Source organism: Falco cherrug, chromosome 8 (assembly GCF_023634085.1).
Source record: "Falco cherrug isolate bFalChe1 chromosome 8, bFalChe1.pri, whole genome shotgun sequence".
Lineage (NCBI taxonomy): Eukaryota > Metazoa > Chordata > Aves > Falconiformes > Falconidae > Falco > Falco cherrug.
In genome coordinates, this window is record NC_073704.1 from 60,498,958 (window position 1) to 60,526,134 (window position 27,177).

Consider the following 27,177-nt stretch of genomic DNA (forward strand, 5'->3'; position numbering starts at 1 on the left):
TGAACCAGATATTAATTTATCTTGGGAAAGGCCACACATTTCTTACAATAAGTGGTAGGCAAAATATATTTTTGTATTTCCTGTAATTGTGTGGAGCTTGCAGACAGCCTTTGGGAAGAAACTTTTTTTTTAATAAGTAGGATGTGCTTAGTTTAAAACCACAAATATTTGAGTGACTTTATGGGCACATTCTCTTTTCTAAAGTTAGATAAAATGATTGTGTCTGTTCATGCATTGAGATAAATGGATCTAAACAGGTGACATCTTTCCCTGTAAGTGGTTGTCAAACATGGTCATTTAATATTCCTGTCATAATAATAAGATACTCTTAACAGACTTGGCTCTAACAGAGAAAAAAAAATCCAATTTAATAAAACAGAGATCACCATATTGCAAGTAATATTCCTACTGGTTAATGGTAATCATAGTGTTTGAGACTAAAGCATGAAAACTTGGCTTGCTGATAGGAAGGAAGGCAGAATTTTACCAGCAGTTAAACTCTGGAGTTGACACCATCTGATGAGGAGTAAGGAAGAATATTCATGCTGAAAATGTTCAGCCCTCTGGACTTCATCTGGGGCTGTAGTTAACTGACCTTGTGGCACAGTCCATGTTACATGTGTCTGCGAGTCTCCGCGGGTGTGTTTCCACAGCAGCTGATCTAAATCAGGGGGATGTAGCAGCTCTGCTTCCTCCCTCCTGCCAGCGCCAGCACACATGGGATTGTGCAAAAACCAGAAAGCTGAGGCGGCTACAAAATAAGCTCCCTTTCATGGTAAAATTATTTTTGGCTGTCTCAGTTCTCGTCAGTGGATGGCTGTGTGTTTGCCCAAGTGACAGGGCTGGCACATGGGAGAAGGCAGGATCACATGGCTGGAGGGCTGGAGTGCAGCATTCCCAGCACAAATCAGTTCCGACAACTGTGAAACTACATCCTGATACTATGCCTAGTACAAAGCTACCCACCAGGTCGGGAGGATTGGAATATTCAGTTTATACCTTTATAAAGGCTCCCAAGATGGGTGTTGGATGGAAGACTATACTCTTCTCCCTGAACAAGGGACAAATATTGTGTCTGTCAGGGGATCCAGGGCATGATCTTGCTGGAAACCAGGTGGTCTGATAGTTATTTTGTATTAACCCAGTTCCCCAAGCCTCTGATTTCCAGTGCACTACTCTGGATTTCCCATCTGTGACTCAGGAGGGTGAGATGACTTGTGCCTGTGAGGTTTGGTGTTAATGTTCTTGGATGGTGTGGAGAATAAAATAACACGGACAGGCTTTTGAAAGCCAAGCACTGGAATATAAAACAAGTACTACATAGGTGATGTCAAGATTTTTTGCGGGACAAACTCTTTCTTTGGAGGTGCAGTGTCTGACAAATACTGCAATGGTCAGAAATATTCCCAACCTTTGCTAATTGGTAGAGATAATAAGACCCTTTTTCATCGGGAACAGTGTCCTGAAATTTTTGGAAAACATCTCTTTTGCATTACCATCATGGATGAGACAAGACAGACCCGCTTTTCAGGATCTAGCACCTGAAAAAGCAAAGCAACAGAAAACAAGGAGCAGAGCAAAGAGGGAGAGGTGCCCGAACCGAGGAGAAAGTCTTATCGTGAGTAGACCCCACAGCGTATTAGCATATAGATGTACTCAATAAAGAGGGAGAGTGGGTGGGGTGCTCTATGTATGGATGCTTTAGTGCTTCATGAGTTCTTGAGGTTTGTGCTCACTTTAATATATTTGATTATATGGTTATTCTTTCAAAGACTGTCTCAATGTCTAAGGAGAAACTTTTCTCATTGTGGAAGTAATGAACAAAGGAAGAAGCCACCTGAAAAGGTTGTGAAACTGCCTTCACTTGAAGGTTTTAGAAACAGATTAGGTAGTTATCTGTGAGGAAGACTAAGTTAACATGAGTTTCAGAAACTGTGCGGTGCAGGTGCTAGCGTGACTAGTAAAATGGCAAGTCACCTTGTCACCTTCAGGGAAAGAAAATCTCACCACAAAAATCGTTTGGAGCTCCAAAAAGAAAAAGGTTTGCACACCCTTGAGCAGCTCTAGTTATTTCTCTACGAAAATACCGCCTTTTCAGCGCTAAGGAGAGATTTAGGGGTGAGAACAGAAGGCAGTGAGAGGGCTGGAAAAAGTCTGGGAAGCAGGGGAGGCAACAGCAGCAGGAGAAGCGAGAAGGAAGCTTCTTGAGTGAGCAGGTTTGGTAGCTGGGAGCGTGCTGGAAAGGCGAAAACGGATGCGAACGAGGGGAGAAGAGCCAGCTAACGCTGGGGGGGGTGGGACGGGACGGCGGGGCAGGCGGGAACGGGACAACCCGGCACGGCTCCAACCCCCGGAGCAGGGAGCCGCTGCCCGCCAGCACTGCCCTGCCCTGCCCGCGGGGCTGGGGGCGGCCGGCCCGCCGGGGAGGCGAGGGCGCAGGGCTGGGCTGGCCGAGGCGAGAACGGAAGGCAGCCAGATGGCAACGAGAGTCCTGCCGGCCGTCCATCGGCCCCGGCCCCGCCCGCGCCCCGCAGGCCGAGGGAGGCGCCGCGGCCGCGCGCCCCTAACGGTCACCCTTTCAAACCCTCCCGCGCGAGCCGCCCACCGACCCTCGCCCGCTGCGCCCGCCCGCGGGGCGGGGCCGCCGGCAGAAGGCGCGCGGCCAGCCCGGAGGCGGCCCATTGGCTCGCGTCCGCAGGCTTGACGCATTGGCGCTGCCCGGGCCGGCGGTGGCCCCGCCCCTCCGCTCGGCGCGCGCAGAAGAGACTTCGCGACGCCGGCCGCTACAGCGCGACGCTATTGGCCGCCCGCCGCGTCTGTCAGCGGCCAACCCCGGGCCTCGCTCCGGCGCGCGGCGGAGGTCGCGCCCTCTGGTTAGTCGTCGCGCTCGTCGATCGCGGCCGGAGCCCCGCCCCTAAAGGTGAGTCGCGGGCGGCTCCAGCGGCGAGCTCTCATTGGCTGCGCGGGCGCGGGGGGCGTGCGCGGCGGCGGCCGGGCGGGCGGGGCTCCCAGCGTCCCCTTTGTGTGGGCACCAGTCGCCGGCCGAGCTCTTGAGAAGTAGCAGCCGCCATTTTGTGCGTGCCTGTGTTTTCCCCCACCCCCACCCCCCTTTCTGCGGGAGCGGCGGCAGCCGGGACGCCCCGTCTCTTCTGCGGGTCAGGTGAGGCGAAGCGAAGGCGTTGGGCCAGGCCGAGGGGACCATTGCCGGCGGCTGCCGCAGCCGTGAGGTCGCGCTGTTCGCAGCCAGCGAGGGGGAAGAAGCGGCAAGACGGAGAAGGGGGGGAAAAAACCGTCAGAGCTGCCCCCCAACAGGAGGAGGAGTCTCGGCGCCAGGCCCAGGCGCAGCTCCGGCACCGGCGGCAGCATGGAGAACTCGCAGCTATGCAAGCTGTTCATCGGCGGCCTGAACGTGCAGACGACGGAGGCCGGGCTGCGGGAGCACTTCGCGGCCTACGGCACCCTCACCGACTGCGTGGTGGTGCTCAACCCGCAGACCAAGCGCTCCCGCTGCTTCGGTTTCGTCACCTACTCGGCGGTGGAGGAGGCCGACGCCGCCATGGCCGCCTCCCCCCACGCCGTGGACGGCAACGCGGTGGAGCTGAAGCGGGCCGTGTCCCGGGAGGACTCGGCCAAACCGGGGGCCCACGCTAAGGTGAAGAAGCTCTTTGTGGGCGGCCTCAAAGGGGACGTGGGCGAAGGGGACCTGGTGCAGCATTTCAGCCAGTTCGGCCCCGTGGAGAAGGCCGAGATCATCGCCGACAAACAGAGCGGGAAGAAGCGCGGCTTTGGCTTCGTCTATTTCCAAAACCACGACGCCGCCGACAAGGCGGCCGTGGTCAAGTTCCACCCGATCCAGGGCCACCGCGTGGAGGTCAAGAAGGCCGTGCCCAAGGAGGACATCCAGTCGGGCGGGGGTGGCGGCGGCTCCTCCAGGCCCTCCCGGGGAGGCAGAGGAGGAGGAAGGGGTCGGGGCGGCGGCGGATCCGGCAACCGGGATCACAACGGCCTTTCCAAAGGCGGCGGCGGTTACAATAGCTACGGCGGCTACGGTGGAGGAGGCGGCGGCGGCGGCGGCTACGGCTCCTATGGCAGCGGCTCCTACGGAGGCGGAGGGGGAGGCGGCGACTACGGCAACGGGTACGGCGGGTTCGGCAGCTACAGCCAGCACCAGTCCTCCTACGGCCCCATGAAGAGCGGCGGAGGAGGTGGAGGAGGGGGCGGCAACTGGGGGGGCCGCAGTAACAGTGGACCGTACAGAGGAGGCTATGGTGGGGGAGGCTATGGGGGCGGCTCTTTCTGAGCTGGAGCGCCCATACCCATCGGGGGTGGCGTGGAGAGCCCTCCCTTTGATACGGGGCAGCTTCTAAATGGTTTCTCCCCTCATTCGCCGAAGGGCAGCTCCTTTTAAATGCCTCCCTGCTGTGGGAGCAGCTCCTAAATACCCCCTGGGGGTCGCCTCTGCTGCCTGTGCCACTTCGTTCTCTCTGAAGATGGACTGGGCCCCACACACACATACTTTGTGTTACAGTCATTGATGGACTCTATTTTTTTATTATTACTTGGACCTTGGTCGTTTTTATACTAGCAACGAAAAAATGTCTTGTTTTAATTTGTTTTTTGGGGGTATGGGGTGGGAAGTGTCTTGCTGATCTGGAGTAAAAACTGGGGAGGGTTATGGGGGGATTTCCTTTGTTGTAAGGACTCGATACCTGGCTACTACATTTTTTCTACAAAATCTACTTGGATCCCATGACTGAATTAACATTTCTGTAAAGGAGGAAAAAATCGTTTTTACGTTTTTTATTTTTTAAATAAATCATTGTGTTCATTGACCTTTACATGTCTAATTTTTTTTCCTAGGATCCATTCCGTACGGTTTTAAGACTTTTCTAGGTTTGAAGCAAGTGTTGCTCTGCTTTAAAATCTATGTACTTAAAGTAAGTATTTTATTGCCAGTAAAGGTCCTAACTGACTTTTTTGCTACCCCCCAGTGGATTTATTGGATTTCGAACACTCGACAGAAAAATTTTTGAAGTACTAATCTGTGGATGTGGTCTGATGTTTGTTTTTTCTTTTAAATACTCGTTCTCACTCATGCAGTTTGTGTACATCCACCATCTTGTACTAGGCAGTTTGACGTGCTGACATGGTTGGTCAATTTTTTCTATAGGACTTTTTCATCAACGTATGTACTGTGTAGTTTTGAAGAAATAGTTTGTGTTAAGCATGTGCTTCATTCATATAAAATGTTCAGAATTTCCAATTGCTTAGTTTCAAGTCCTCTTATCGGTTTGTCTGTGTATGATTCCTTCCAGGAAAGGGTCGACATTTATCCCTTTTATTAAACGCATACTTGTTTTCACAGTACCGGGTTAACAAGACTTTTTCACTCTGAACTATTGTCGTTCTTTAAAGTTCCCGAGAATCTCTTGCAGCACCATCTACCGACAGGATGGCAGCCCCCTTGCTGCAGGCTTCATTACAGCAGGAGTAAAATTGGTTTGCTAACAATTGTACTAGACTTGTGAAAGTTATTTTATGCCGCTAGATGACTGGTGTAGAATGCAATGACATCTGCATGTGAATAAAGATGGGCTCCATGAGTATTGACTGGAAAAAAGGAATGGATTTGCAGTACCTGCCTCAGCACGTATTCTTTTATTTTTATTTTTTAAATAATTGCAATTGCCCGTATTTCAAAAAGTGATAATCTAAACTACATGGGCAAAGTGCTATGATAAATGAGCCAGCTAAGTGTACCAGTAACATAGGTGCCAGTTGTAAAGCAAAAATATCTGTGTAGTCTGCTTGATTAACAAATGTATATTTGTAGCCCTTTCACGCAATAGAATTAAAGTTTGTTGTTTATTAAAAAGCATAATGTTTTAGGGGAAAACTGCCTTCCTGCATAGAAAAATAGAATAGCAACGTTTATGGATATCAAATAAAGAATTGAATTCCTTATATGCTTGAGTGAGAGTATGTATGATATGGGGCATGGATTTAAAAAGTACAAAGTTACTTTGACTTCAGCTTTCTAAGCACTTAGTCTTTAATGCTGATGCTTTGTGAGACTGTACCTTAAAAGCTGGTTTTTGCTTTGCTCCAGATATGCAAGAGACCAGGCATATAATTCCCACTGATTCCAGTGGAAAGTTCGATGTCTAGGACTTTGTGCCTCTGGGTTGAAGGATTTTGCATGAAACTTCAAGATACTGTCAGTCTTTGATGTCAATCTAACCTGACACTGATTGTAGTTGAAATTAGTTGTCTTGTTGCTGTTAGAAGTAAAACTAGCATCAACTTAGTTACCTACGTGAGCTTAAATAAGCAGGACAACCTTTTGCTATCATCAGGATTTTAACCAAGAGCCGAGTTTCCTCTTGATTGCTATAAGTTACGGCTTTTACAGTGAAACTGGTTCTCTTTGGCTTAGCTTTTATAAACAGGTTCCAAGTAACTTGCTATTTGCAATTGTATTGTAATTTTTTTAATCTCAAAAAGCTTGTTAGCTGCTGCTGTGAATCAGTATCGCTGATACGTTGTTGAAAGTGCAAGTCATTTCAGAGAAGTATTTGTAAAATGCTGCAAGTACCAGCTCTTGGGGGCAGACAGCTTCAGGTGGTTTGTTTTATTTCAGCTCACAGGGCTTGAAATTTTTTACTTTACCTTTGCACTTTAAAACCATGTTGGACAGTCATCCTTGAACTTCCCTTGAAGCACAGCTTTTCTTTTTGTAGCTGAAGTGAACTGCTGAGTTCTAGGTCTTGTGTTAGTTTGGGCGTGTGATTTAGACCCTTGGAATCGTGAATTGCCTTAACCTTATCAAGGGACAGCCTAGCTTGGAAAGAAATGGTTAAATTCACCTCTGTGATGTGGTTTGTCAGTTGACTTGGGAAGGTAAAGGTTTGTGCACCAACTGTAGCTTTATGGTATTTTCACGTTATGTGCCATGAAAGAGTATGTTGATACTAGAAACTAGATTTTTTAAAAAGTGACTTTGTGTGCGAATCTGGCAGTTTTGCCAGGCTGTAGCTTGATTTTGAGAATTGTACTGAAACCTGCTGTTTGATGATCTATGTAATAGTCCTCTTGTAGAACTAATGTCTTCTAGCATAAGTAGTAGATCCCAGAAATTGCACTTACATAGGGAGTATGCTAACTAATTTCTCCCTCAAAAGATTGTCATCTGCGTAACAATGTTCTGTGATGAGTGTCTTGAGTAGATGGGACTTGATTTACTCTGACCTCGTCTCTGGGGAGCAATGACTTCCTTGTAACAATGCAGGTAACATTTGAGTGACTTGTGTAAGCGCTTGTTTAGTAAGGAGCAGCAATGCTAGGATGTGCCATGGAATATAGAAAGAGGTGCAAATCTGTACTGGACAGTGTTAAAGACACAGTGATTTAAAGCCACTGACTATAAACCTGCTTCTAGTACGTTTCCTAGTGAACAGAAGAGATTTGTTGATAAAGCTTTGCTTATGTATTTAATGGAATTTAGTAATTTTCTGACCCCTGGGTGGATTTATCTGCATAGAGGTGCGTAGGAAGAACTGAGATGAAACAAAGTATATGGCTGGCAGGTAAATAAAGAAGTTTGTGACTGTGCAGTCGCTTTAGGGTCATCACGGAAATAGAAATAAAGTAACTTGAGTTTGCTGTTCCTTAAGTTTGTAATTGAGATTGGAAGTATATGTGTCTGAAATTCTCTCTAATTTTAACAGCTTTCTGTTCAGGAATGAGTGCTGGATTGTGTTGGTTTAACCTGTGAGAAATAGGACATGAGAGCAATTCATTTACTTTCAGCATTTAATAATGAAAGTAGAAGTGCAGTAGTTTTCTTAAAACACAGATGATGTTCTTTTTTGTAATTGCATGAACAAAAATTCCCCAAATGTAAGCTTTTCAGAGACTACGGTATCACAGCATAGCTCAGTGTGTTGTGATGTGCACACAGTTTTTTAACAGAGATGGGTTTTCGTGTCTGCTCTAATTTGTTCTTGATTCTGCTTCTTGTGTGACTTGTAAACTTTATTTGGCTAATAAAATTAGCCTAACATACACTTTTATAATACTGATGACTACTGCAGTAAAAAGAAACATGCTAAACACCTGTATATGTAATAAATTGGTACTTGCACAGATCAGTGGAAGTACCTCTCACTTGTTTTAACATGAGGCGATGAAAAGGTAGTTTTGAACATCAGTAAGAACTGAAACAGCTTTGGTGACAGGAATTCTGTGGGTCACTGACTGTATTACAGCTGTGACAGATTTGTGAAATAAAAGCTGTGCCTTGCCCTGCAGGCTTGTGTAGTATCCCAAGGTGGACAATCTTTACCCTCCAGAATTGAGCAAGCTTTCCGAGTTGTGTTGTGTGTTGACATAGTTGCAAGCTGTGCAGCTGCAGCACTGGCTCTTGGACTCCCAGCTCCGCTTCCAGGAGCGTGGAGCTGCTGGGAGGCCAGCGGTGTGCACAGCGGGGGTACTGCCAGATGTGCTTGAACTCTTATCGGATACTCTGTGCGCACATACATAACAGTGAAGCTGAAATATTTCAGGTGGTTAAAAATGTAATCTAGAGTTCTCAAATGCTTTATGGTGTTCCTCCCCGCCCCAGCCTAGATCCCATCTGTAAAGCAAATTTTGCTTTCATTTAGCATTGAAAGACCTAAGTGGATAGCGTAGGTCGGAACACTGGTTTATTATCCTGCCCTGTCAGCTGATATTGTTGTCGCAATATAATGGCATTCCTGTTGCTGCTGAAAAGGGTCTGAGCCTGAGTGGTGCTGAGGACCCCAACCTCCTATTCAGGTCTGAAAATAGAGCAGCTTCTTTTTTCTGCGTACTTCAGAATGTTCTTCCTAAAATGCAAAGGTTTGGTTAAAATTGTTAATTAGTCTCTATAAAATAAAACTGAAGGACACCCTTCTGATAACGCACACAGTGAACAAAACCGTGGTGCGTTTGTGGGAATGGGGTTTTGCTCCTACAGTCTGTGAGATGATTGGTTTTCTAATAGAAGGTAGCTTATCCAAGCCTTTTAAAAAGGATTGCTTGTCCTGTTGTGGCTATTATGGATTAGAGTTTATCATGTAATCAAGTTAGTGCCACATTTATGTGGTATACGTTATTACGGACCTCTGTTTTCTAAGCTATTTAATTGGAAGAAGGTATTTGCAATACGTTTTTCGAACTATGTGTCTATGTATAATACCTTGGATTAGTATCAGGTGATTGAAAGTGTAACACCCAAAATGTCAGTCTTTCACCTTAACCGGAGGTATAGTTTACAAAACAATGGGTTATTTAATATTTTTTGCAGAACTGATTCTGTGATCGGGTGTATGTATCCCTTAAAGATGAGTTTTCTGCTTGTTACTTTTGTATTTCTTAAATGAATAAAACAGTTGCATCCCTGCTTCACTTTAAAATGTATTTCACGATGCAAACACGCCATAAGGAGGTTTGAGCCAGCTTGAACGAGCACTATTTGCTTTGGTCGATGGGCTTTGTTTAGGCCTCCTATTGAAGTATTACTACTCGACTATTTCTGGTATGTGCCTGTATACCCCCACACATACATCACCTCTACTTCTATTTACCTTTAATGCGTATTTATTTGGTTTGTAATGTAAGTACTAAAATTGACGGGTGTCAGATGCGTGTTTCTTGTAACAAGGTGAAAGTGTTTTTATATATCTTTACCTAGGAATTTTGTATCATTTACAAATATATACTAGGACTTGTAAAGGGGCTGATGGAGGTGGGTGCTTTCCTCCTTGATGTTCCTTTGACAAATCCTAGTTTTTCTGCCTTCTCTGCTCCCAGAACTCTCCTTGATTTCTCTAAAGGGGAGGAAATATATATATATATATAGTCACTTTTGAACTGATGCCTCTTGTTCCTGTGGTTCTAAGAGTGTTTTAATCATATCTATATTCCCTGTAAAAATGTGTAACCCATCTTGCAGGGAAAATGGGTAGTGGGAACACTGAAAGAGCAAGGGCTGTAAAATTATAGTTTGGTGCAGAAGAGAGACATTCTTCAGATTCTTCTATTTCCTGTAGTTCTATCTGAATAGATGGAACGGTTAAAAAGATGGAACACTTCACGTCTAGGCTGTAGAAAAAAAAAAAAGCATAAAATAATCAAATTCAGGTACTGTTCTCTGTCCTCGGTTCAGCCTTTGCCAGTGGGAGTCCTAACTAAAATGTGCAGCAGCATTTTCTTAAGTACTTTTTCGGTGCGGTTGATCTTGGCGTAACGTTCTTTTTCCTAGGAGTCTGTTAGGCAAAGCTGTAGCGTTGCCTGTGCTGTTCTAGAAAGCGTCAAGCTTAGAGTACTGGCTATTCTCAGGTTGTCAGCCATCCAAGTAACCAAAGCTCCTTAACTTTGAAAACTAGATGTCAAGCCCAGTCAGACTAATAATGCCATCTGTCTGAGGCATCTGGATATTAACCCTCCTAGTCTGGTGCATACAGTTTCATTCCTGAATGCTTTCACAAATGGGAAATACACAGATTTGGAAAGAACAGCTCTTCCTCAAGAAACCAAAAATCCCACTATGTAGCACTACGTATAGTTTTGATACATATTACATTCATTAAACTACTATAAATATCTCTTTTAATGTGTAATGCAGTAAGGAATTGATGCCAATTTATAAAGGGTTTAAGTTTCTGGCTGGAAACGTGTCAAGATGCTCACTACCACCAAAGTACAAATTGCTGATGAACATTGCAGGAAAATTCCTTAGAAGCAGAGTGAGCTGATGAATCTAAAATACTTAAGTTGTTCAAATGCTACTTTATACCGTGCAATTGCCAACTAATTTGTCTCACAGAAGCCCTGTTCTCACTGGGAATACTGTTTTGAATTGAAAGACGTGCAAAGCCACACGTCTGAAAATATGCTGTTAGTCTGTAATCTGGTCAGTATAACGGATGAGTATCTTCCCAGTCTCTTCTGTCATTTCTGTAACTCTTGTTGCTTTCTGTGGTTTTGCGATGGATTTTTTCTATTTTGCAAAAAATTTTGCTTTCCACAAAATCCTGGAGGGAAGGAAGCGTGATTCTTGTCACTGCAGGCACTGATTGGGAAGAAGAAAGATCAGGAGTCCAGTCTGTATTTCCAGCATGGACTTGGATTAAAGCAATGATGGATAAAATGTATGAGTGGTGTTTGCGGCTGGAGGTTCATGCTTTTTTACTTGTTCACTTTCTCCGTGGATCAATAATCTTGTTTTCTACATACGTACTAACACGGGTTCAGTGGCAAGCCTCCCTCTCCCAGCCACACACCTCGATGAACAAATCACAAAAACGTGGGCAGGATATGGCCCTGGGGGGAGGCTGGGCTTACCTAGCTGTCACATAAAAGCACAGCACTATCAGCTGTGTTTTGAAATGGTTTACTTCTATTTCATCCTCCAGGTGCCCTGCCTGCTCAAAAGGGATGTCCTCTGGTTTCGGGCTCGCTGGCTGCTCTCTGCAGAATCACGAAAGACTTCTGATACTTGGTTCTCAGTTTTCTCTGTGTGGTTATCTAGGACCTTTTCAGGTTTTTGTTATCTTTTATCTGATAACAAACTCATCTGAAGTTCTTCACTGTCTGATTTCATTTGGGTTTGTTTCATTTTTTGCTTTCTGCCACTGCTGGAATAATGATGCTCTTACTGGGGAGAGCTCCTCTGAGTCCTGTCTGATGGCAAATTCAGGACTTCTCCCCTGCAGAGCACTGCAGGCTGGCTATAGTGATTGCTAATGCCTCTTGCGTAGGATGTGTAGCAAAGTCCATCCTGCAAGAGCAGTAATGCTGGCTTTCTGCTGTTACTTTCATGGAGATGTATCCTCCTGAAAAAAACGAGAGATGCCCAGGAGCACAAGGGGCAGTGTCAAGCACCTGGTACGCATTGCCGTGTCTTTTTGCTTTTAGGCCCACCCATCCAATGTTTTCTGCAATTTTAAATGCAGGCAAGTTATTTTTTTTCCTGTACTTGTATCATTTAGAAGTAATGGTTAGTTTTCTTTTACTCACCCAGTGCCAGCTAGAATCTGGGCTTCTGCTCTGGGGTATCACTGTTACTTTTAAAGCCTCTTTGAGGTGTGAGCTGAATGACGCAGGGGCACCACGTGTGTTTTGGGAATGTTGCGTTGGGTTTGTGTGTAGCTGGTGGCAGTGGACAGCTCTTACTGCCTGTGTACTGGGGAGTCAGCTGGGAGGGAGCTGAGGAACATCACCTTGGGAAGGAGGAGTGGCAAGGAAGAGCTGGGCTTGTTTTGCTGGTGCTGCCCTAGGCCAGACGCGTTGCAGCGAGCTGGTGCCACGCGCTTTCTAACGCCTTCTGAGAAGAGCGTGTTTCCTTTCTCCCTCGCAGGGTATGCTTCTGTGTGGAGAGAGACAGGATGGGAAAGCTGAGCCCTGAAAAGTACACCACGAAAGTCCGGTAAGTGCACAGAAACCCGAGCTGAGCCCCTGACGTACAGTTCCTACTCTGAATATGCTATGGAGATTGAGCAGAAAAAGGTGTTTGCCCAGAAAATACCAAGCAGGATAATGAAGGAGAATCCGTTATCTGTGAGTAAGATGTGCTGCATGGGATGGTTTTGCCTGGTAAGGTAAAATAATGTGCCTGCAGAAACAATCTCACCCAAACTTTGTGTGGCAGCTGTGTGATTTACTCATTCGTGTTAACGTTGCAGCATGCTGTGTTTCGAAACTAGGGCGGTGGATTGTGTTTCTTGGCTTTTGCAAAGAACAAAAAAATGGAATGTTTTAAAACATTTCAAGAGGAGAACGAGACAATGAGTGTACGAGGAGTAATAGTAAAGAATAATAAGTGATAGTAAGGAAACTTGGGTTGGGTTGGTGACATCCTGAATGAATATATGATTGTTGGGGTTTTTTTTTTTATGCTGGTCTTTCAGGTTTACCACATCCAAATATTAATTAAACCATACAACATCTTTATGGAGCATATGGGTAGTTTCTGCTCATTACAGAAGGTAGTATGGAACCATTAAGGGATATATTATAAAGACAAAGAAACATATGAAAATATCTTTAACACAAGCAAAAAATTTGGGGGAAACCAGTCCTTTTTGGACCGTAGCCTAAACTTTTTGTTTAGTTAGAATTTTTACAGTGAGAACAAGTCCCTGTGTTCAGCCTGCAGCAAGAACTGTACGCTTCAGCGGGTGCAGAAATCGGAGTCAAAACTAAGGACTCATGAGGCAGAGGGACTTGGTAGTATTTAGGCGTCTGAATATTGGCCTTTGCCTTTGTTCCAGTGCCCACAATAGTTGTTTTTACAGCTTTCTTCCTTGAATGCTAATTTTCTTTTTGAGTGCACAATTCTAAACTATAAAAATCTATCTGAAAAAGTCTTCCAGCAAGTTGTTGATAAATACGTAATATGACTACAGGGCAGGAAGCCTGGGCTTCTGACATACCTGGCTGTGGGTGACATCAACTGCTTATGCTACAGGAAGAGTAAGAGGGGGACCAGGGAGAACATTTTCAGCTGATCTGTTTGTTGGGGCTGTGTAGGGTGAGCAGCAGGATGGCTTACACCCCAGAAATCAGCCGGGGGGCGAAGCGGCCAGCGCGTGTTATTCAAAAGGCGGGTAATGTTATGATGAAACTATTGGAGTAAAATCCCTATTTTTATAGAAGTTATTTACGTTAAAGATGAAAAGAAAACGTATTTCAGAAGTACCGGTTGCGGCCAGGAGCGTGAGCGCGGGACGTTTACCAGCAGAGGGCAACAGCCCCGGCGGCTGGCGGGGCCGCGTCCCGGCGGCGGGGAGCGGGCTGGGGTGGATGCTCCCGCCGCCCTCCTCTGCCCTTCACATCCTTCAGAATGTGAAAAAAGAATCCTCCTACCTCTTCAGCTTCTGCTACCAACACATCCCTGATCCCAGCGGTGGGAAGGTCCCTGGCTAGAAGGTCTCCTGGAGCTTCCTTTCGAGCCTTGCGGTAACTTGCGTCCCAGTGAGTCGCCGTAGTAGCTGAAGTTCAGCTGCTATTTTGGGTTTGGTACGTGGGAGCAATGTGGCATGCCCCGCATCCTGGCAGTGGTTGGGTGGCAGATACCTTCAGGGCTTCTCTGCCAAGGTGCCTTGTGCTCCGGATCCGTTGGGAACCAGCACACTACCCAGGTACCACCTCCGAGTGACTGCAGTTAGCCACCAAGGTACCAGCGCATCCAGTTCCATACAGACCTTTCACTGGTTTTCTTACGTTAATTTCCTTAGTGGACCTTTTCCCAGAAAACGTGATCTAAATACAGATCTAATTAAATAAGTATTTACTTAATTAGAATCGCAGAATAAATTTAGTTGGAAGAGACTCCTGGAGGTGATCTGATTCAAACACCCCTCAAAACAGGACCAGCTTCAGGGTTTGATCAGGTTGGTCACACAAAGAGAAAAATACGCTTATACGCACTTAATATATGCATTTATAAAGATATAGATGTTTAGACATAAACGTATGTATTTATCTAAAAAAAATCTCTTTTAAAAAACAGAATGAAAAATAATTTAGGCTGAGAAGATGCAGCCCTGGAAGCTTCCCTGAATGCAGTGTTTTAGGTACGCCTTTCCAGCTCTTCAGTGCAGAAGCCATAGCTTTCTACAAAAGCTGATTAATAATTTAGTGGAGGGGATTATGCAACTAAAAAAGAGAGCTGCTAAAAAGAGCAAATTGTTTATGATATGGATCTCTGGAACCTCTATGTTGGTATATACCTGGAAACAGGTATCTACAGGGGAGTGAAGGCTTCCTGAATCACTGCTTGCACTGTGTTTAAGCTGTATGATGCTGTGTTTTGGGGCTCTTGCAGGGTCAGGAAGGGAGTTTTTTCCTCGTTGATGCAGTTTTCTTTCTGCTGGGTTTTGGGGAAGAGCCCCTTTCTGGCTTCTGCTGAAGCTGTGGAGATTGGCAGGATGTTGTCCGAGTGTATTGAAGCTCTTCACAGAATTAAATTCTCTGAAGCACTCGGTGTGCTGTGCTTTACAACCTCAGGGTTAAACCAGCTGCCAGACTTTGCCAGAAGAGAGTTTTGAGTCAGATTGGCAGGGATTGTTTTTATTCACTCCCTTCCTGGTATTTTTATTGAAGAAATTCCTTCTTGTAGGGATGCTGCAGTGCTTTGATCTCTCCTCTCCCTATGGCTCATTAGAGTTGGGGGTGTTTGGTCTTTCACTGTAGATTTGAAGATTGTCTGGGGAATCTGGAAAGGTTTTGGTGGGCAAAGAGATGGTGGCACTGGCCAGAAGGCATTCTGTGGGCCTTTCTGCTCTGAGCATAGGTTATATGGTTGTCAGAGATCGAAGGTAGATTAGATGTAGGAGGAGTTTAGAACTATTTGCAATTAGAACTGTTTTAAAGAGGCTGGAAAGCTTCCATCCATCGGGTGTTACTAATTCCTTTTAACTGTATGCTTTTTCAAGATATCAATCTTTGTACTTAAAAACAAGCAAGAAATTTGTGTATTGGGGTTGTTACCCAGTCACAATTATTTTGCAAGGCTGCTATAAAGATAATCCCAGATTACTGGAACATCCTTTTGTCTCATCCCAGCAAGGACTATTCACTGGTTTGCTTCTGTCACACCTTTCCGAGGCTGCTGATGCATTTATAGAGTCCAGTGGCACACATGCTGGTGGGGCAAAGCAGGTAAGAAGGTATCGCTGGTTTGGTTCAACCTAGGTGCCTAGTTCCCAGCTTGACTGAAGCAAGATGTAGCTTTTTATGGTGAAAGCCTAATGTCTGGTTATTTAAAAAGGATGTGTTAATAAAAATACACAGATACTTTGCAGCAATTTCAGGACTCGGTCTGGTATCTGGACTTTTCCTGGTTGCTGAGGGACTTCCTTAATGGAAACAAGCTCCAGCCCTTGTTGTCTAGGTAAATTCTACTATTTTTAGTAGAGTCACTATTTCTCTGGTTTGAACTCTTGTGCCTTGCAGTTTTGCACATTGTGCATCCAGAGTGTGAGACTGAATGGACGGTGGGGAAGTAATTTTGAGGATCTTGATGTCTTAAACTGATAGTTTAACAGGATTGTCAAAGGTAAAATGCAGGAATTCTGCCTGAATCCTGTGTGAGGTTTGACGTTGGGGCTTTATCTGTATTTCTTCTGTTTATGGGGAGGCTGCCAAATGGTGTTTGAACAGCAGGACTCTGGACTCTCCATCCCCATGTGACTTTGATAAAGTCCTTTAAGTTCCAGGTGTGTTAAGTGTTCTTATCTGAAGAATGGGGGTGATGACTGGTTCAGATTCTCAACAAGCTTTTGAAACGCTGATGTGGAAGGTGCAATAGCATCTGTTCAATCGCCATTGCTGATACATTTTTAAAAGATGTATGTAACCTAGGCTGAGGACGTGGTTTGGGGAGGAATGCAGAAGAGTGAGGTAATTTTATTTATAAAAGAGATGGAATGGTATCTTGCAAGAGAAATCTCTTGATACTTCTACTTATCTCTTTGTGCAGGAGCATTTTGTGAATGAAAGAGTAATGAAGAAAGCAAATGTTCCTTGTCTTGATTATGATTAACCTCTAGGGCCTCGCTGCAGAATAAGATTGAGAAAATCTTTTAATAAAATGAGAAAAAAACCCACCCACATTTATGTAAAACTCCCTACATTTGTATCAACTGGAATGAAAATGGCAAATCTGACTTAGTCCAGTGCTTCAGGCTAAATAGCACCTGCAGTTTAGAAGGGCCCGTGTTGCCTAGGCAGCACGGATTTGGCCCGATAGACTGCCCAGAAGGGCAACAGAATTTTTACAAACTGGAGACCTGGAGGCTAGATCCCGCTTTCTGTGCAGGGAGACCTAGAGGGGCTGGGACCCTCTCCCTCGATAGCAGCTCTGAGCATCACCGGTCCTCTCCTGCTGCATCCCTGTGCGCGGGCTTGCCCTCGCGGTTTGGTACTGGGGATTTCAGTCGCTAAAACTTTTCTTTAGCTCATGGACCGCAGGCATTAAAGCACTTAAGGGCCGGCATCACCCGGGGGGGCAGCGGCGCTGGTACCGGGACGGGGCTCAACAGCCGGTGGGTGGGTGGATGCACTGGGGGGACAGGCGCTGCCCCCCGCGGTGCCCGCTCCCTGCCCCGCCGCGCAGCTCGCCACCACCGCCCCCCGGTTAGGGCGGCTCGGGGCGGGCCTGTGACCCGTTTCGTCGCTCGCTGCCGCGATGGGGGCCGTGCCCGCGGCTCCCCCCAGTCCGGTCGGGAGGGGGGGGGGGCGGCGAGGCAGCCGGTCGGGGGGGGTGGGGGCGGGGGAGCCGGTCGGCAGGGCCGCCCTCCCGCCACAGCTGCCGCGGCCCGGAGCCGCCCGCCCGCCGGCCGGGGGCGGAGGCAGCGAGGGGGCGGCGGCGGGGGGCGGTGCGGGCTGCGGCGGTGGCTGCGGCGGGGCGCGCCGGGACGCTGCGCTCCGCTCCCGCAGGAAGCGGCCCGGGGCGGGGGCGGCCGCTCGCAGCCATGCCGGGCCCGGGGCGCTGAGCTTGCCCCGCCGCCCGCCCCGGCCCCGGCCCCCGCCGCGCCGCACGATGGAGGAGGAGAGGTGGGTGCCGCCGCCGAGCCTTTGTGTCCGCGCCGGGCTGCGCCGTGCCTGCCCCGGGGGGAGGGGGGGGCTGGGGGCGCCGCTCCCCCGCGGCGGTGCGCAGGGACGCGGCTTGCGGGGACCCCCCCCCCCCCCTTTCCCCTTGCAGCCCCCTGCGGTGGGCGCCTGCCGTGTTATTTATGCCGCGATGTTGCAATGTCATGGTGACAGGCTGCTTCGCCCCGCGCACCCGAAGCGAGGGAGCAGAGCGGGTTTGCAGGAGGATGCGTGTCGGGGGGGGGGGGGGGCTGGAATCGCTGGTGGGGTGGCCGGGGCCCCTTTGCCTCCCGAGCGCTGGGCTCGTCTCTGTCTTGCTGCTGTCTGGACCTGATTTTGTGATTCGGTCGAAGACCCACCGCTGCTGCTCGTTGCTTTTTTGGGTAATGAATGAAAATCCGTAGCATCTGCGGAGCCCTCGGGGGTCTCCTGCAGCCGTGGGAGCTGTGCGGTGCGGTGTTACAGCATCCCGCATCTCCCGCACACGGGGCCGGGGCCGTGGGTACTTTATTGCCATCAAGGCGGCCGTTTTGCCCCACACCCTGTGTGCAGAAGTGCTTGGGAGTCGGTGTAACGTCCACCACACGCAAAAATGAGGTTATTGCTGCACAGGGACTTCATCGCTCAGTATCTGCTCTGCCCCCATTCCTCCCCGCTGTCGAGTGCCTTTCGCACACACGAGCTCACTTGTACTGCTTCAAACTAAACATGATGCTGGTTTTTTGGTTTTCTCTACACCCCCCCCCCCCCGCCTTTTGGGTATTTTTTAAAAAAACAGGATATGCTGAGTGCTTCCTTTTGTGCCCGTGACCTTACAGGGAGTGGGGGACCAGAGCAGGGGCTTGACCTGCTGGTAGTACCTATCGCCTGGGCTTGACACGAGTTTTGTTTAAATACGATACATTGAAAAATTAAGCTGGGGCCAACCCCCAAATTCTGGAAAATTTTCCTCTGTTGAGGGAAAACACTTGCAGCAGCCTGTGGGAGCTGCTTTCCAAGCTCCAAAGGGCAGCTTTCTGCCTTCTGTGACTCACAGGTTGTAATCGTTTGAGTATTTAATGTGCAAAACAAAACTTTGTCTGCCACATCTCTGTGGTTACATTGTAGAGTTGCCGCTTCCCATAAGGATGTGAATGACCACCTCTGGGTATGAATTCAGATATTAATTGGTTTCAAGTGCCTTGAAATATTAGCTTGTTATGCTAGTTGCTAGCCCTTGGAATGCGTTTTCCTTCTTTTTTAATTTATCTATCTATCTATCTATCTCAATGAGCCTGGTGTTTGAGGAAGTGGAGTGGAGCTGTTTCGGTACCCCAGGCTGGGATCATCCTTGGCACTATTACTTATTTTTTTATGGTTACCAGTAATGGTCTTTATTTGACTGGGGGTCTTTTGCTGGGAATACAATGGTGAAAAAGCCCCTGGGAAAGTACCTGGACTGTTCTGCCTCATCTTTTTTTTCCAGACCATCTGTTTTTAGGGCACGAAGGAGTGTCCCCATCAGCATGTTCTCTGCCTCTGGAAGTGAGGAATGATCACCCAAATTGCTGCTTGTATTTCTAGCTTTTGGGAAGAGGAAGGTGGTCCTGAACTCGGTGCAAGCAGTAGCAATGTGGGATTTGACTATGGCCAAGGAAAGCTGGAAATCTTCACCTGCTTTCTGGTTTGAAAGGGTATGTTATGTGGGACTGCGCCGAGGCTGCTTTGCCTGCACTGAACAAGTCCTGGGAGGAGGCACTAAAAATGCCCTTGGTGGGCGAGCACCGCGGGCTGGTTCTGTTCCCGGTTTTGTACTTTTGCCCCCCACTTCACCTCAGATCTATGTCATGCAGATTAAGCCTCAAATTTTACACTGTGACTTTCATGACAGCAGAATTCCCCCTGGTTTTTAATGTTACTGCTTCTTCCGTTTTTGTAGTCAGTGAGGAACATGCTCGTGTCACCTCTGACTCTGGTCCCAAGCCTGCCTGGACTCAAATGTCCTGGTAACTTGCACGTCCGTGTTGGTCAGTAGTATCATGTGCCCGTGTCATTGCACATGGGCAGAAGCAGCTGGGGGCAAGGGGGATCTAACCTGAAACGTTCACGTTTGGCAATAAATTATTTCAGAATCCTGATTTTCTTTTACTGTGCCAATAAGGACATCTATTTTATGGAGAAAGTACATAAGACTGTATGGTCGGGCATGGTACCGTGGTTCTGAATTTGCGAGATGTGTTGAGTAGGAAAAGAACCCTGGAATGTTAATTTTTTTGGTTAAAGAATTAAAATGCCTGTAATTTTAACTTCATCTTTGAGTGGGGGTAGTCTCTTCATAGTATTTATTTGAAAAATACAGTATTTTCCTTTGAAAGCAAATGGTATTGTCATATTTGAGTTATTTTGTGTTGTTTCCATTACTGTCAGCAAAGACTTTTCTTCTCAGTAGTTCCTGAAGTCTGCTTTTCCCCCGAGGTCTCCTTTGATATGAATATCCTTTTGGGGATCTGTTGTATACCAATTGTGTGTTTTTTCTAAGCTAATGTCTCCATGTTGATGTAGGCACTGAAAAAATGCAACAAAATAGGAAAATAATATTGCTATTAAAAATGAAAAAGTCCTTTGCATTGTGCTACCTTCCATATGTTTTAATGATGATATGTTTCTCTGAAATCCTCTCAAAATCCATCTTGGTATTTGGATTCCTTCAGTCACCTTTTTGTACTATCTATGCATATACCTAAAGACAAATTCAGAAATTGAGTTTTTTATAAATACGCCATTACACTGACATCTTTTTCTTACTGTGGCTGCCTGACTTGAGGAATAAAATACTTGAGGCTAATGTATTTGCACCATGATTTTGGCCATTGATTCTAAACAGAGAGTTATGCCAGTTAAGATAAAATGATTCTTCATTTTGCTAAGACTAAATTGATATTTTGGTCTCCGTGTATCTTACTAGAGGCATTTAAATTCTGAACACTGGTAACTGCTATTGGGCTATTAAATTTTTAGCTATGTCAGAACTCTCAGAAGCTGAAGATTAACATTTTACGGTGATGATTGTAACGTATCCCACGAAGAAGCTCCACAGGCTTTGAAGATTTACAGTCAGCATGTCCCTGGTAAGTTAATACGAGCATATGAAGTGCCCGCAGAGGGGCTGGATTGCTGCGCTGTGGGAGGGCATGTCACCGAGCCCTGTTGGCTTCTTGGCCAGCCTTGGGTGGCCGAAGCTCTGCTGTGTAATGGGACAGCCCAGGAGAGTGGACCTCAGCCTGTGGTGCACAGGCAGGGGATGAGAGCATCTCCGAGAGACCCCCCCAGTGCTGCACGGCGGGATGGGGCTGGACTGGACGTGTCAGGAGTGCCATCATCTCGCTGATGTGAGAGCCCGGTTGAGAGGGACCTTCGTGGTGCCCACATGTGGGCTAGGAGCTGAGTCCACCAGCTGTGCTCCCAAAAACATGAGCAGAAGCTTGTCCTTCTGTGCTCCGTAGGAGAGCACATTTGAGATCTGCCCCTCCTTTAGGGTGAACTGGCTCCAGTAAAACCGGTGGTGGAATTGGTTTTGGCGAGCCAGGAGTTTTGTTCCTGGGGTTTACCAGCTCTCTGCACAGCAATAATCTTGCCAGGGGACAGTTTAGCTCTAAGGAAGGCTTTTTTTTTTTCTTTCACGTAATCTACAAAGACATCTGTAATTACTGCTGGTAACTAAGGCAACCCAACTTTATAGTTGATACATGCACGCAGCGGAGCTACGGGTTATGGGTTTTTAAAATACCTTTCTGTTGGTGGGTATGCGGCTCTGCTGTGAGCCCGCGGGGACTCAAGCCGAGCCCTGCTAGTGGGTCTTGGAGAGGAGGAACACGGTGTAAATGGGCTTGTCGTTAGCTTCGCTGGCTTAACTGGGGACTCTCAAATGGGGGTTCATTTGTTCTACCTGGGGCCATGCGGGAGGTGGCAGTGGGGTTGGTGCTGTTGGGAAGTAAGAGCCTCTTTGCTTGTTTTGGGAGAATCCTGCTGTGTCCTTAATGAGGATGTTCATCTGGCCCAGGGAAATTGAAATCGTTTGTCCATTCGCTCGGTGCGTGGCCTCGGATAGCCCAGGAACTGAACAAATTGCTCCTGGCAGCCGGCTCGCGAGTCCCAGTGGTGCAGTAGGACATCAGCGAGGCAAACGTGGAGGTGCTGGGGAGAGAGGCTCTGTGACCACGGGGTGCAGGAGCTCCAGCACCTCTGGGTGGTCTCGGCCAGATCAGAGGACCATGTTCCTCCTTTGCTTTGCTCCGTTAATATAACAACAGTGTAATAAGTATAATAATTCTTAAATGTTGTAGGGAAAAAAACCTCTCAGAAAAGGGCTGTGCAAGGCACCGTTTTGGTCTTCTCAGGGGCAGCTTTTGCTTTGTGGCAGGTTGCGTTTGCATGGAGCATTTAGGTTCTTGCATTTTTTTATGTTGGAAATGTGTGGGTGATTTCTGAGAGTGCGTGCACGGGGGTGTGAAATCTTTCTCCCAGATAAAATTGTCTTCCATCCATTACTGGAACACACTTATGTGGAAGCTGAGTCAGTCTCAAAGATGAGTTAAAGGCTCTTGGCCATTAATTTTTCAAATGTGTTTTTTATGTGAGTCATATGGAAAAACTTTAAATAACATATCTTTATTTTTTTGAAACGAGTATTTAACCAGACAATCTGCAGTATTTTCTTATGGTAAGCCTTTGGCAAAATGTGAGATCCACCCCTGCTAATAAAACTGAGGATGTCTTTTAGGATGCTTTTAAAAAAGTTTTCATGCTTTTTAGGAAGAACTGATTGATCTTTTTTAGAAATTCTGAAGTGAGGTTTTTGCTTTGAAAATACACAGACAAGTGTTGGTAGAGTTGAGGCTTTACAAAGGCTTGTTGATCTGACAGTTACTTTGGTGTTCAATGAAACTTGCCGTGTCCTTTGAACCATATCTTTTGCCAGCAGAAAAGTTTGAACATGGTGAATATTTGCTCTGTGGCACTGGCGTGCTAATAAACAGATCTCAGTGGTGTGCTTTTTCTTATTAAAGCAGCCCCATGGCTTTTGTGTGCATCACTTGAGTTTGGATCCCGCGAGGTCTGCCTTTGACAGCAACCAGAGTGATGTCCTGCGGTGGTCCAGCTGTCCTGCCCTGGAGCGATGGGTACCGCTGTCCTTGCCACCGCCTTTTGGTTTCGCTTTCTTTTATTTCTTATTCTTTCTTTTCTGTTTGTTTTGTTTGCTTCCTGTGAGGGTTTTGGCTTTGGAGACTGAAAGCGCAGTGAAGTCACTTGCACTTCCAGAGCCTCGTGTTTCACCCCTTGGCTCGGGCGCGCTGCAGGGGCAGGTTTAGCTGTTTTAAAAGCAAAGGGTTTGCGCTGAGGTGTTTAAAGCTGTGGTCAGGCTTCACTCGGCCTAAGGTTTCAACCAAGGCTTTTGATAGATACAACACTGAGGCTTAGTTGAACTTGGCCGCGTCCCTGGAGCAAGGAGACTGCCTCGCTGGGGTGTGTGGGCTTGGGGAAGAGCCGAGAGCTGCCGCTGCTCCGTGCCCATGAACGCTGCTGGCGGTACGTGCCGCACAGAATGAGTTCAGCTTTCCTCGGGGACGGAAAAGCTCGTTGTCTTGTTCCTGGTACCAGTCCCTTGAACACCCAGCATTTAACAGGAGGTACTCTCTGATTATTATTATTTTTTTCTTTTTAGTGCAGCCATACTAAGCCATTTGGCTGCTGACTGTAACGGAGTCTGGGAAGTTGTCTCCCTCCCTGGGACATGTGCTGAGTGATGTTGTGCTCAGCCTTGTGGCTTCGCTTATGACTGAAAATATTTCACTTGCTCAGCAAAGTGAAAGAATTGGACTTGGCTGGTTTTTGGCGTTAACCTTTGTCTCGGGCACAAAGCTGGAGGCTGCTCAGTATGCAGGCATGTATTCGAGCTGCGTGCAGCTTGGCTGCTGTTCAGTGTCTTGTTTCTAGAAGGAGGACAATGGAACCCACCGAGGACAGCTGGAAGGGCAAAGAGCTCCGTGGGGTCTCAGGGGGCATGGTGCTAGTAACAGCCATCCGTTAGGAGCAGAAAACGGGGAGGGTGTGATGTTCAGCAAGGGCTTTGTGCTGTCAAGGTGTTGTGAATTGTGAATAATTGTGTTTTTCAAAGGAAAAGTCGCTCTGTGTGAGTATACATGTATATAGGTACAGATGTGCGTGCATACACACCTTGGCAGAGGCTGGCAGGCTGTTCTGGGGAAGGATTCTTCCACACTTCCCTGGCTTTGTACCCTTCTTCAGCCATCATCTTCTGGTCACCCCTGGAGCTGGGATGCTGGGCTGCCCAGACTGTTGGCTTAACTTGAATCAGCCTGTTATTTATTGTCATACAAGCCCAACTAAGAAAGGTGGCAGCGAGGAGGGGACAAATGTGAAACTGAGGGAGATTGTCCTTTGGAAGGAAAGCTCTGAGAAGGTCCCCAGTTGGGTGCGTGGTGGCGATGGGGTTACCTCCTGACGTCTGCCATTCGCTTGGGGTTGGCTTTCGATACAGACAGCTTTGCTTGACTTGTCTCGTTTGCCTTTGCCTGCTGGCAGGTTTGAGGGGCGAGCCGTGGCTGTCAGCAGAACAAGGACCGTGGCTCTAAAGTGTTCCTTTTTTCATAGGTGGAAACCTTCAGCTCCGAGTGATTTCACACACTCTCAGATCAGGGAGGTAGAGATATTGACCTGATGTCAATTCTGTACAAAGAGTCAATGCTCCCAACAAAGTAATGAGGACACGTCTGTGCCTTAGGCACCTGTTGGCCTGGTTAAACACAGCACATAACTGGGTGCATCTGGTTTGACATTACCTATGTAGCTGGTGGGTCTGGTAGGAAGGTCTGGTTTAATAAATCTTCTCATACGTTTCAGTGGCACTAAACAGACCTATTTCTAAAATGGAAATGGGATGTGGCCCCTGCAAAGCTAATGCTTCGGAAGCTGTGCAGGGAGTTCTAATAGTCCTTTTTTACTTGCCTCTGTAGAAGACGATACAAGTCTTGTATTGTATGCTTGCACTTTGCAGATGGGACATTGACAACTAAACTCTTTCTCTGTATGGATGTTAAAGTATCCATGGTACTCTTGTAGTTCCCAGTGCTGAAGTCTATTTCTATTCAGTGAGGGAATTATGTTCTGGCTTGAATTTCAACTTATACTGCTTTCCTGGCCTGAAGCCTCTAAAAGGCTGGGCTTTGTCCTCAAGTGTTTGGCACTTTTTCCTTTTCTTCCCTGCTGACTGAAATGTGGGCTGGGTTGGCTTTCAACATCCACGCAGAAGTAGCTGTGTTTTGTGATGCTCTTCATTCACACAGTGAACCTGAGCCGACTAACAAACATGCAAGTAACTCCATGCATAATACCCTGTGCTGCAGTTTTATGATACTTTTTTTTTTTAAAATGTAATTGAATCAAACTTTCTACTCTTTTTTTTTGTCCCTGTTTTTAGCATTAAGCAGAGTTCCCGATCCTCTGAGGCAGCTGAAGATGAAAAGGACCAGCGCACAGTGACAGTCAACCCCTCTCACATGAGGAAGGCGTTCAAGGTCATGAATGAACTGCGGAGGTACACCTTTGACTTAATGGGCACCCTCTCTGGTTTAGCAGAAACGTGCTGATTGGAACAGAAGGGCTCCTGGGAGACTTAAAAAAAAAAGTATCTGTGCCCTCTTTGTCACAGCTAATGATTGCATGTAAGGAATTAAGCAATGAGTAGAAAGAGACAGGTAAAATGTAGCCCTTTTGTGATGGGTTGCTCTTGCCAATCTCAGACCTTTCTCTCTTCCCAGCAGAAGGAAGCCAGCTATGGCTCAAAAACATTATCTGAGCAATAGCCTGCATTTATAGATGATAATTCATTTAGTCTTTTCCATTACTTACAGCAAATTCAGCTGTAAACTATGTTCTTAACTGAGCTAATGGTCTGAAAACCGATAATAGAACATTACAGACATTAAGACACCTACACGTAATTACAGACCAAAGATTATTAATGCGCTGTTCTTACTCTAACTAGCAGTGTCGCTCAGTCTGGGCTTAGCACTCCAAAATAGGGGTGACAAGAAAGCAACAACTCAGGAAGAATGTTACGTCTCTACTTGCAAATTTAAAAATCCTGATACTGCTTCAAAGAGAACACCTTGGTCTCTACGCAGTTGTGTGGGTACAGGGAGGATGGAGGCTGAAAAAGTGTCAGTGAATGCAATCTTCAAGAACTGCTGTCATTGCATCAGCGATGTGGTGGCAGTGGTTGAACCCGAGTTGTTTCTTGGTGTTTGTTCAGTGCGTGTTTCTCTGGCTAGTTCATTTGAGTCCTTTACCATTCAAACAGAGACCTAGAAACCCAAATTTTGAAAAAATTCCCATGGAAAGTACACGTGTCATACACCCGAATGTGTGTGCTCCCTTGCTATCCAGATGGTGTGACGAAAGCAGGTAACACCCTTTACTGTTCCTGCACGCTCAAAGTACTCAAAAGATGCTGTAAGAGCCGCCTCTCTTCTGTGGATTAAGTAGTTTCCCAATATACATGTTCTCTGCTGTGGGGAAGGATTAGAAATGTCTCCTTCCACAGATGTCTGACTGTGATTCTCAGTTGCATGTGAACAGAAAATGGAAATATCTTTCCCCTGTAACAATTACATGTAGTGGAGTGCGGTTTTGTTGTTGGTTTTTTTTTTTTTTTTTTTGAATTGGCGTCCCTCTAGTCCTTTCTTTGTACTGAAAGCAAAGGATCTGAAAGTAGAGGTTTGTGCAGCTATATTCAGAAATCTATTGTGCTACTATTATTCCTTTATTAATTGAAGCATAGTGGGAATAGCTGGAGACGGACAATGTTCAGTGTTTCTTAGTGCCTGTAGTTAGCTAGATCTTGTGTAGTACTGAAGTGATAAAAACATAGAAGACTGAAAGCTGCCCTTAAGCACCTGTTTGATGTTTTCTTCTTCTGGGTACTCTTTTTTGTCAGCTCCTCCTGCTGTTCTGGAATATACAGTTCTCACATCTATTGTATGTGCATTGAGCTTGCGATCCATTAAGCTGTCAACAATCAGTGTTAATAGCCACCTGGAATAATAGTGCCTCCATTCAAATACATCCAGAAATCTCATACAGAGGGTCTAGGAAAATCTTGCTAAGCCTTTAACCTATTTGCTCTGTGTTGCTCACTTGAAATTTTTACCTTTCAAATATAGACAAAATTAACTTAATGAGTGCTACTTTAGGTAACTATAGTCCAAAGGGGAATTGAACAAAGCACCTTTGACATAAGCTGAAGGAAATGAGGGAGGCTGTCCAAGAGCCCCTCTCATTGCAGTCACCCCTTCCCAACGGGGCTGAACGCAGAGCACAGCATCTCATTCCTACTTTCTTCCTGTTTTCCAACTGTAACCCTCCATTTCACTGATGTTCTGTTCATGTGTTCCAGTCTATGGAGGAGACATACCTAGGCCGTTAGAAGCATATCAAATATGCAGTTTCCTAAAGACAAAGTGCGGCGTGGTGAGGAGAAGGCGACATCTAGATTTACAG

The 27,177-nt window shown here is 46.6% G+C and overlaps 2 protein-coding genes across 4 annotated transcripts in view; both read left to right on the top strand.

Moving 5' to 3' along the window:
* Positions 1-3,012: 3,012 nt before the first annotated feature.
* Positions 3,013-4,838, top strand: HNRNPA0 (heterogeneous nuclear ribonucleoprotein A0). Its single transcript, XM_055719118.1, has one exon. The coding sequence runs from the start codon at positions 3,365-3,367 to the stop codon at positions 4,298-4,300; it is 936 nt and encodes a 311-aa protein (XP_055575093.1). The 5' UTR covers positions 3,013-3,364; the 3' UTR covers positions 4,301-4,838.
* A 12,561-nt stretch (positions 4,839-17,399) lies between these two features.
* The window catches only part of KLHL3 (kelch like family member 3), a 48,063-nt gene continuing 38,285 nt past the window's right edge, over positions 17,400-27,177 (top strand). For 2 of the 3 annotated variants that reach the window (XM_055718482.1, XM_055718484.1), the window contains exons 1-2: positions 17,400-17,583; positions 25,097-25,213. In XM_055718482.1, the coding sequence (XP_055574457.1) occupies positions 17,570-17,583; positions 25,097-25,213 (131 nt within the window). In that variant the 5' untranslated portion in view covers positions 17,400-17,569. Of the gene's footprint in view, positions 17,584-19,182; positions 19,293-25,096; positions 25,214-27,177 lie in introns of all 3 variants that reach the window. The other variant, XM_055718483.1, reaches the window with a different exon arrangement.